Below are 10484 nucleotides of genomic sequence, written 5' to 3' on the forward strand. Positions count from 1 at the left end.
TTAGGATTGTCAGAAACGGGCATGGCTGCTGTCCAGGCCCTGTCGGTCCAAACAGACGGTTTGATGGTTAGTGTTGGAGATGCCTATCTCCGGACTGTTTGCAAGTCGTCTCAGACATAAATGGATCTGCGCATTCTTCTTCTTATCCTTTTGTACTAGATGAAATAAGGGTTAGAACTTTAGATTTTGTTAAAATTAGTTTTCGGTTTGAGAATAGAGAGGCAAATGTTGAGGTACATGCCTTGGCAAAGGCAGCCTCGACACTCCGTGTTGGTCGACATGTGTGGCTAGGGAATTTACCAGACATTATTTGTATTCCGTCGGTTTTGGTTGATGAATAAAACCCTAGTTTCACCTAAAAAAACCACGAGCAAACCCGACTCACGCCCTAATTACCGGTCGCGCCGCGCGGGACCAGGACGAAACCCAGCCCAGGCACAGGCAGTAAAGTTTACCGGGAGTTGAGGGAATCGTTGGCGTAAAGCAGCCGCCGGTCAGCTCAGCGCAGCTCAGCTAATCCTGGCCTAATCTCCACGTCGCAGCAGCCTTTTAAAACCCTGTCAGAGATTCCCAGCCTAAACCGATTTGTTAATGACCCCGGCATCCAGCACCGCGGCGCCACGCCAGCCTGTTCCAAGCGAGGCAGCCAAAGATTTGGGGCAGCTGGGCTGGGCGCCGAATGATTGCACGGGCACCCAGCCAGCCACCTGCAACTGCAAGGCTGCACCCACCGACCGGAGAGGCAGAGGGAGGATACTCGCTGCGTTTTCTTACCGCTGAATGAATCCTCGCTCAGGCAGAATGATGGTTCCTACTTTAATCGACACACAGAGTTTCTTTGCGCTATCGCAACAGTTTAGCCAGCCCCCTTTCGATTTCTTAAAGTTAAAAGGTGCCATTAGTGCTGCTGGTACTGGATTAGTCAGACAGCTGATGGCTCAGAGCAAAGTGTATATTCTCCGATTCTCCCCTTTTGTTAATTATTAACAAGTGTGCGAGGCAGTTGTGGTGGTTAGAAGAACTTAGAATATCCGTCGCTGACTGCGAGTTAAAGAGAAAAGCAAGAAGAGCCTTCCTTCACCAAACTCTGACGAGACATAAAAAAACAAACAAGAAATACCTGCCCTGCCGAGCCACCTCCACCAGCGATGCAATGCAAGGGAATAGTAGTGCAGAAATATTGATAAAAGTACGAAACTACCAACGTCAAACTAGCGTTGGTAGCTAGCTCTCGGATGGGGATCATCGGTGGGTTCACAACTGAATTTCACGCCATTCCCTTTCCCTGGATCGTCGTCGTCGCTAGCTCTCGGATGGGGATCCATACCGAATCGAGCCGAAGAGACTAAACACGTACAGTATCTGACAGAACTAGTCGGAGGTCAATTCTCCGTGCCTTTTGGGTCCAACAAATCCGCTGCATTTTCTGCCTGTCACTGCGTATCCTTTTCGCTTTCACCTCGGTCAACCACCGGGACTTTGCCAGCGGTGACATGGATTCCACACACCGCCCACACTGACTGAAGGTAAGCGATTAATAAACAAAAGCTCAGATGATTGACCCATGAGAGCCCAATTAGCGCCCCGGATGAGAGATGACAGCGTTTCCGCGCAGTAAAACAACAGCTCACCCCCGTGTACTACTCGTCCACTGCTTTTTACCGCTTCTCGAACGAACTGCCCCTTTTATCACTCTCTTTTCTCTCTCTCTCTTCCCCACCGTCGCCATCTCACCGCGTCCTCCGCCCGTTCGCCGCCCGAATCCAAAGGACAGCGGGGAGGGAGGGACAGGCAGGCAGACATACAGGGAGGGGGCGCGCCCTCGCCTCCCCCGCCCCGCCCCGCCCGCCGGCGATGGCCGACGGCGAGCCGTCCGGCGCGTACAGGGAGTTCAAGGCGCTGGTGGAGGCGGCGGACCGCAAGTTCGCGCGCGCGCGCGACCTGCCGCTCTACGGCGGCGGGGACCACCACAGCCGCAAGGCCTTCAAGGCCTACACGCGCCTCTGGCGCCTGCAGCAGGACCGCCGCCGGGACCTCGTCGCCGCGGGCCTCCGCCGCTGGGAGATCGGCGAGGTCGCCTCGCGGATCGGCCAGCTCTACTACGCGCGCTACCTCCGCACCGCCGAGCCGCGCTCGCTCGTCGGCGCATACGTCTTCTACGAGGCCATCTACAGCCGCGGCTACTTCGCCGCCCCCGCCAACGCCAACGCCTCCGCGGCCGCGGGGGGCGGCGCCAAGCACCAGGGCCTCCTGATCCGCTACAAGGAGCTGCGCTTCATCGCCCGCTTCCTCGTCGTTGCCATGCTCATGCGCCGGGCCGAGGCGGTGGACCACCTCGTCGCCCGCCTCCGCTCGCTCGTCCAGGAATCCAAGTCGGCCTATCCCGTAAGAAGCTTTTCTCCTGCGCTGCGTGTGCTTTGGATTGGGGGAGCCTGAGTTAAATGACGCGTTTAGGTCTTCTTTTTGGGGGTTATTACTTTGGGAAGCAGGACATGGCTGCCCTCTTCATTATTGAACGAATGTAGTACTATGTTTCTTCTTCTTAACAACTTGGTGTTCATCACCTGTTTGCCAGAAATTTTTGCTATTCAATCGAGTGCTTGTTTTCGTGGAATTCAGTTTGAGTTACTGCGTCAATCCCCTTTGGCCTCGTGTCACTTATCCTGCTCCTCTCGTTTTTTGTTGCTTCACGCTCCTCTGCTGTTTAGTTACAGAAGAGCATAAGTATCCCTCTGTATTAATGTACAGTAGATTTGAGTATTATGGAGGATTACTGATCATGGAAAGAGAGGGTTCGAGCGGATTCTTCTTTTCTTGTTGCTTGGTGTTTGAGTCGGTGGTGATCTGAGCTTGTCAAGTAATAATGAGTCCTTACCCTTAGGATTTGTAATTTTTGGATTGTGCGCGGATGAGATGATGGATGAATTGTGCCACCTTCTCAATTTAAGACAGCAATGGACCTATTAGGGGTACATAGTAGTACCAAGCGACACATCAATGAACCTATGCATAAGGAGCGAGTAATGAATATTTTATTGCTTTGCTACATGAAAGCTTTGGATTGTGCAACTTATCGTCATGTACTTCTTTGTGTGCGTTTCACCCACTTATTTCTTTATTCATTTCAGTACACTAGGGCATTTTAAGCCTGTTTTGCTTATAATTTTATTCTTCCTTACAACGTGACCTCTTCTTAGAAAACCAACTTCAAGGAATGGAAACAAGTGCTTCAAGAGCTTGAGAGATTCTTGAAAGCTGATGGAGCATACAAGGGATCTAGATCACTTAGATATGACAACTTGTTTGATTCTTATGCATCAAACCTTGCATCAATAGCAAGATTCCATTCGAAAAGAGTACTGAAACTGAAGGAAGCTGTATTGACAAGTTACCACCGAAATGAGGTTACTCATATTACCCCTTCATAATTTTTTTTATTCCTCTAGTTATCACATGTTTTGATACTATGCTGATCAGCTCCCTCACATAATGACGTTGTATGTACTGCAGGTCAAGTTCACAGAGCTAACTTTGGACACTTTCAGAATGCTACAGTCTTTAGAATGGGAGCCCACAGGGTCTTATCAGATAGCTGTTAAAGAACTTACAGAAAATGGCACTATGAGTGATCAGAGTGGACCCTCTGGTCTGATCGATATTCACCTTTCTACAGAGATCTCTGATGGAAATCTTCCTTCAAATCCTCAAAGAGCAATCATATATCACCCTACAGTCTCTCATCTTATAGCGGTAGGTCGCTTCTCAAAATTGCTTCACCCCCCTTTAAAGTTAAAGTTTTGCATAATCGCATATAAGTTTTGTGGGATTCCTGTCTTGAGAACAGCAGTAAATAATGTTGCATGCTGACCATTTGACAGACTGGATGCTGATAATATGGTCGATGTTTGTGATTTGGTTGGTGAAATAACGCTGTGTACATTTTGTTTCTATTGTCCACAAATATCATGCATCGGTGGGTGACTCAACCATAGAAGCGATATAGTATCATATTGTTGATATGAAATAAAATAAAGCAATGATAAATTATATTAAACTGAGGATAAGTTAAGTAGAATTGTTTAAAAATAGGTAGTACAATCAGATGATTTCCTGCATCCTTGCTGCAACATGGTTGGCAGGCCAGCCTTTGCTCCTCACTGTGAGCTTGATGCGCTCATACTTTCTTAAGTTGTCTTTGCACATTTTCAACCCTGGGATACATGCATTTTGTGGTATGCTCATTATGTTGTGTTACTGACCGAGTAGTCATTAGAAGATTTTCAGCTCTGTGATGTTGCAGTTCTGCTTGCGAACGTGGTTGTTTGCTGCAACCCAATAACCCATAGAGATATATTTAAAAGAATTACGAGTTTAAAGTTTCACTTGATTTGCCAATGTGCATAGGAGTGTATACCTTTTCCCTTTTCCCTTTACGAGTGTTGGATGAACGTTTGAATATCCAAGTTTCGAGTAGATGCATTTGAAAAAGGCATGGTCACCAATAATATTGTCTTTAGAACACATCTCCTTGTAAATAGGCATAGTAATGTTATGATTGTTAGCAGAACTGAACATCAAATTTCGAGCACAGGCACTGCCAAGTTGGCAAATTGCACATGGAGATGTTCAGCCCTTCCTACTAATGGTGCTGCCTTTAGAAATATTTCCTTCTAGGCTAATGTTCAGAACTTACCAGTTTTCGGCACAGGCACTGCCAAATTGGCAAATTGCACATGGAGATGTTCCTGCCTTCCTACAAATTGCTAATAATAAGTTAATAATTTATGCGGGTAATACGTTACTAGATCTTGAGAGACACCTCGAGTCACATGGACAGAGGCAACTTATAATGTCGATCTGCATTGTTCTCTTTTCTCTCTTTCTGCCACAAGATTCCTCGGTGTTAAATCCAGTTCATGAATGGTAATTGCAGGTTCTTGCCACAATCTGCGAGGAGCTTTCTCAAGATAGCATTTTGCTCATTTATATATCAGCATCAGGTTCTTTTTGTATTTGACATCAAATTTATGTTGCACTCTTGTTTTGATTAGGTTTCCCTTCTAACTTCCAACATTATCCTTCCAGGCCTTGCTGATCAGAATGCTTATCAAAAGTATGCATCTAGCTCCACATCACGCTCAAGGCCTGCTTCTGCTTTCTCAATCGATAAGCCAAATTCACATGCCAGTTCAGATGATCATGTATGGCTTGGTCCTCGTGGAAATGGTGGTATGCTCCGCTTTCTCATATAACTGACGGAACTATATGTCTATGTCGCATGACAATGTTAGTTGTCAATTAAGTGCACTAATTATGGTTTGGTGGGCGACTAGATTGTGTGTTTTCTCACATCGATAGGATTATCATTTTTCCAGGTCCAAACAATCTTTATCCAGAAGATCTGATACCATTTACAAGATATCCACTTTTCCTTGTAATTGACAGTGAAAATAGCCATGCATTCAAGGCAGGTTTGTCAGAACTTATTCTTGGCTTGGTAGAAAAATTGTTACCATGATGCATGAGCTTTTGGTTGTTTCTTAACTACCAGATTATATGTATGCATCTTTTTCTTTCTTTGTACTTCCTCCGTTCCTAAATATAAGTCTTTGTAGAGTTTTCACTATGAATCACATACGGATGTATATAGATGCATTTTAAGTGTAGATTCATTCATTTTGCTCCGTATGTAGTCCACTTAGTGGAATCTCTACAACGACTTATATTTAGGAACGGAGGGAGTAGTTCACATTAGCATGAATTCTATTACTTGATCTGAATGGTCAGACATTCTCATTTGCTTCTTAAGTGGAAGCATCTCCATAGTTGGCAGTATTATCCAGTGGGGGTCCACAGATTCAATGTCTCCTTGATCTTTAAACCACTAAACAAAGATTAAGCTGCTTATCAGCCTATTAACTGGTCATCACTGATGATAAGGGATCATATATACTCCCTCCGTTTTTTATTTACTCTGCATATTAGGTTTGACTGAAGTCAAACTTCATAAAGTTTGACCAAGTTTATAGAAAAAAATATAAGCATTTACCATAACAAATCTATATGATGTGAAAGTACATTCAATAATGAATCTAATGGTATTGATTTGTTATTGTAGATGTTAATATTTTTGTTTATAAACTTTGTCAAGGTTTAGAAAGCTTGACTTTGACCAAAGCTAATATGCGCTCTGAATAAAAACGGAGGGAGTATATATATAACATATTGTGAGAACTGAGAAGGTTGGGCTCTAGTTGTAGTGAACTCAGCTCTATAGTATTATAACCATACTGCTTTCATACAGAAAACATCCAAACTTGCCCTTGTTACTAGCCTTTACGTAAAGCCAACATGTTGATTCCTTATCTTTTTTGGCTACTTGTTTTCCTTGCACATAGTTATATTGCTTTGATTGGTAAAATTTCTGGAATAGGTTTTCTCTATAACAGCTCATTTTATCTCATGAAGTCATTACAAAGGAATTCTTGTTGTAATTTCGTGAAGTGGTTCTTTCTCCATTCCTTTTGTAGTAATAATGCAGGAATAATTTTCTTGAACAAATTATCGTTTGCTTGTATAATTGCCAGGCCATACATAATGCAGAGAAGGGAGAGCCAGCTGCCTTACTTCTTTCTCCCAGGATTGCATCGGCCATGCCTGGTGTAGAATCTATGGGCAATGGAGGTCAATTTACATACTTCCTGACTGCTCCGATGCAAGCGTTCTGCCAATTAGCTGGAATAACTTCTGACATTGACAGCGTATGTTCTATTTTTTGATGAGTTGAGTATACCTGAGATATTTGTTTTGACTGTCTGATCTCTTTGGGCTTGGTTTCAGGATACATATGCTAATGCGGAGAACATACTTTTCTCTGCTTTGGAACAGTATGAAGAAATCCTCAGCACGTCTGTCGGATTGAACATTGTCTGGGGTCAAATTTTACCTGATCCATTTCTCAGGCGCCTGATTCTCAGGTACATCAATCCATACCTTCCATCCCTGAGTTTCTGGCAGTTCTATGTTGTTTGGCAGTATAACATGTAAACATATCTTGAAGCATTAACTGGTTATCCATATTGTTTGCATGCACCCTCTTTTGATGGGAAAAAAGAACAAGTTTGCATTTAAAATTCATCATCATACTACTACTATTTTTTGTATTAAAGAGTTAAATCGCGCCGACTGCACCGAAAGTATGAAATCAGTAATTTAACATGATCTTATAGAAAGTGGCTTGTCTATTTGTAGTCCTTTCTTTAAATCGCATCTCAGTGTGTAAGTTATTTGGGCTTCAAAAATGCAGTGACTATCAGCACTGCATTTTGTTTAGGTTTGTCCATTTGTGTAGGGACCAGGGAACAGTTACATGTAGGTACGGGTACTAGCTAAGTTCAATCCTGGCAATATGGTTGGCTTGCTACATAAATTTTGTCGCATATCTTATGTTTTATTTACTTTTGTTTCTCAAACGAAGATTCCATTGTATCTTAGAGGACATTTATTTGTCCTGCACACTAGACACTGTTGATTCTCTATGTCAAGTGTTAATATTCTTCCTTATATGTCGTCAGGTTTATTTTCTGTCGAGCAGTCTTCTTCTATTTTCATCCTGAGGAGCACGGTGAACATCTACCAAGCTGCTTGCCCAGTCTCCCCGAGTCTGTCTCTCCAAACGCCAAAGCCATCAAGACTCCCATCCTTCTGCTTGCAGAAAACCTTGTTGTCAGCAATCGATTTCATTTCGGCAACAGGACATGATGATCAAGTGCAATAACACAGGCTTTCTGTAGATACCTCCTTGGTAAATATGGTCCAGCTATTTGTTGATTGTTTAGCGTTTATACAGCCAGCGATGGATGAGTCGGTGTCAGCGAGCTATAGCCTTCTGCAGCCTGGTTGAGGTGAATGATGATAATAGGATGGTTTCGTGTGCTGCTTCATCTCCGTTGCGCATCTGTAAAAGTTTGTTTAGGGGTTTGCCTTGCTTTGCTATGCTTTAGGTAGTGTAGGGTTTCTCCTTCTCTTTTGACTTGTGTCAGGAGATGGCAGTTTGTAAGCTGGAAGAGGCATTTTTTTAGTGCTCTAGAAGGCAGATTATTTTTTTAGGCTTAGCTTAATATGTTGAAAGTATTTTAGCTCCATGTTTTGCATTGTTTTCCACTTGCCTTGTGCTCCTAACATTTGCAGTTGGTGTTTTCCTTCCTTGAGGGGTTCCGCATACCTGTCAAGTTTGGCTGTTGTCTTTTTACTGGGTAACACTGGAGCATGTGAATTTTGAAAAACTCTTGTAAACAGATGCTCCCCCGATTTCTCGTGAAATTCCTGCATCTTAACAGGTGCTGCTGCATAACAAGTGCCACATCTCCTGTTTAACTGTCTTGTCTGATTTTTTTTGAGTGGCAATTGCCTTGTCTGTTTTTTGACACGTGCCTCTGTCTGGCCGTTAGTGGTGGACTGCGCGAGAGGCGCTGGGTTGGGCTCAGCCATCGTTTTCCCAGCGATCCGTGAGCTTGCGTGGGTGGGCCAGCCCATTGGTGTACAATTGCATACAGTCGCAAGTTGCATGTCGGCTCTTACAGGTGGTCCCCATGCTGCTAAAATATTAGAACGTAAAGCTGTTTCCAGTTCTGTAGTTTCATCCATGAATCCAGATTCTGTAGTTTCATCCATGAATCCAGAACTTCAATTTCGTGTCTAGCTAAATTTGCTTGTAATCTTGCTACATGACATGTGCGGTTGGGCAATCCTCATGACCCAACAGTTGCACCTATGGACATTACTTTGAATTAATAAAGGTTCGCAAGATTTTCTCAAAAAACAAAAAATTCAATATAAAAAATGTTTGTGCAGTTGTAGAAACTGTTTCATACCATTCAAAAAGAAATACGATACATTTAGAAAATTGTTCACGTGTTTAAAAAGAAAGTAACAATTCTAAGAGAAGAATATATACAATGTATCAAATGTTTGCATAGTTAAAAACCATTCTGATCTTTTTAAAGCAGGTTTCAACGCGTATTTGATATTTTTCACGTACTCAAAAGAGGTTAGAATATCATGTATTCTAAAAATGTTAAACATGTATATATATGTATTAGATGTATACAAAAATATACAATGTGTGTGAAAAAAAGTAGAAATCAAAACATATATTCAACAAATGTTAATCATGTATTGGAAAAATGTTGCGAATCAACGTTGGATGGTTAGGAAGACAGTGACATCCCCAGCCCATCAAGGTTGAAGTTCTAGACTTGGCATTGCTGCTCGCATTTTCCTGAATTTATTTTAGGCCTTCCGGCGATGTGCACAGAGTGGGAGTAGACGCTCCCGTCGACTACGAAGACGTCTGTGGCGACTTCATCAATATCAAGATAAGGTCCCAGCTCTGTGTCTCGGAGATGCTCACAGGAGAAGGGTGTGTCTGCGTGCAATACAAATTGATGAGTGTATGTGTGTATGTATGAGTGTCCACGTCTGCTGTGTCCAAAAAATATATTGAAAACATGTTAAGCATGTATAGAAAATGTACTATCTGGTATATGAAAAAAGTGGACATGTGTTGAAAAAATAAAAAGAAAGAAATAAAGAGAAAATTGAAGAAACAGAAAAAACCAAAGAAAATACAAAGAAGAAAAACCAATGCAACTGGTGAAAATTCATTAAAAAACACAAAAAAAGAAAAGAATAAAACACACGAGCTAGAGCCGCTAAAGTACTCAGTCGGCCGAAAGGCCACACCGAGTTACGCCTTGGTACGAGCAAGAAATATAGCTCCCGCGTTCATTATGGGGTGAGGCACCAGGGAGCAACTAGCCGACGAGCGCTCCTTCGAAGCGCTTCAAACGAACGGTTCGGGATGGCTCTGCGTGCGACACTGACTCGCGTGCGGAGCGCTTCCGTGAGGGAAAATCAGTCAATGCGCTTGGTTCCTAGTTTCCCTTTCTTGTTTTTGGTTTGGTGCATTTTGCAGTTTAACCCACCAACTACTTCAATTTTCCATTTCCACGTGATAAGAGACACAAAATACCAGGCAACTGCGTCGTTGGTTCCCTGTTCCCTTTTTGTTTTCACTATATTTTCGAGAAATGAAGTTTTATGGAGTAACCACGGGTAGGGATTTCCAATACTTCAAATGTCACCTTTCAAGTAAGCAAACATGAACTTTATCATACAGACACTCGGGTGGGAATCATGTTGAGGCACGGTCGTGAAGAGTCTACAAGCATGGGTGTCGAGCGTAGAGACAAACCAATGTGAATGAAGCCTCTGTTACAGGCACGGACGTGCAGTTTCTCAAGCCATGGCTACAAATTCTGTAGAGGCACAAGCGTATAGTACCAGAGAGGCATGAGTTGTATCAGCTTGCAGACTAAGATCAGCGGTCGTGCAGCGCGTTGATCGTGCAGTGCGTTTGTCTCGCGGTGGCACACAGCGCCTTCGGCGCGAGGCTGCTCCTGCTCGCCTTCGGCCGTTTATTT

The 10484-nt window shown here is 43.4% G+C and overlaps 1 protein-coding gene across 2 annotated transcripts; it reads left to right on the forward strand.

Moving 5' to 3' along the window:
• The first annotated feature begins 1670 nt into the window (after positions 1 to 1670).
• On the forward strand, positions 1671 to 8223 carry LOC119310315 (protein SCAI homolog). 2 transcript variants are annotated; one of them, XM_037586107.1, is made up of 9 exons: positions 1679 to 2385; positions 3198 to 3404; positions 3511 to 3750; positions 4934 to 5000; positions 5086 to 5229; positions 5376 to 5467; positions 6588 to 6761; positions 6841 to 6977; positions 7575 to 8223. In XM_037586107.1, the coding sequence occupies exons 1-9, from the start codon at positions 1855 to 1857 to the stop codon at positions 7759 to 7761; spliced, it is 1779 nt and encodes a 592-aa protein (XP_037442004.1). In that variant the 5' UTR covers positions 1679 to 1854; the 3' UTR covers positions 7762 to 8223. The 2 variants fall into 2 exon arrangements, with proteins under 2 accessions (XP_037442005.1, XP_037442004.1); XM_037586108.1 differs by lacking the exons at positions 6841 to 6977; positions 7575 to 8223 and having other exon boundaries at positions 1671 to 2385; positions 5376 to 5471; positions 6588 to 6730.
• The last annotated feature ends 2261 nt before the right edge of the window (positions 8224 to 10484 follow it).

Source organism: Triticum dicoccoides, chromosome 5B (assembly GCF_002162155.2).
Source record: "Triticum dicoccoides isolate Atlit2015 ecotype Zavitan chromosome 5B, WEW_v2.0, whole genome shotgun sequence".
NCBI classification, from domain to species: Eukaryota; Viridiplantae; Streptophyta; class Magnoliopsida; order Poales; family Poaceae; genus Triticum; species Triticum dicoccoides.

Bases quoted from the DNA above. Each gene is read 5' to 3' on its own strand.
- LOC119310315 (XM_037586107.1), top strand. From the start codon at position 1,855: ATGGCCGACGGCGAGCCGTCCGGCGCGTACAGGGAGTTCAAGGCGCTG. The intron at 5,468-6,587 runs GCAGGTTTGTCA...TATAATTGCCAG, and splicing joins AAAATAGCCATGCATTCAAG to GCCATACATAATGCAGAGAA. The intron at 6,762-6,840 runs GTATGTTCTATT...GCTTGGTTTCAG, and splicing joins TAACTTCTGACATTGACAGC to GATACATATGCTAATGCGGA.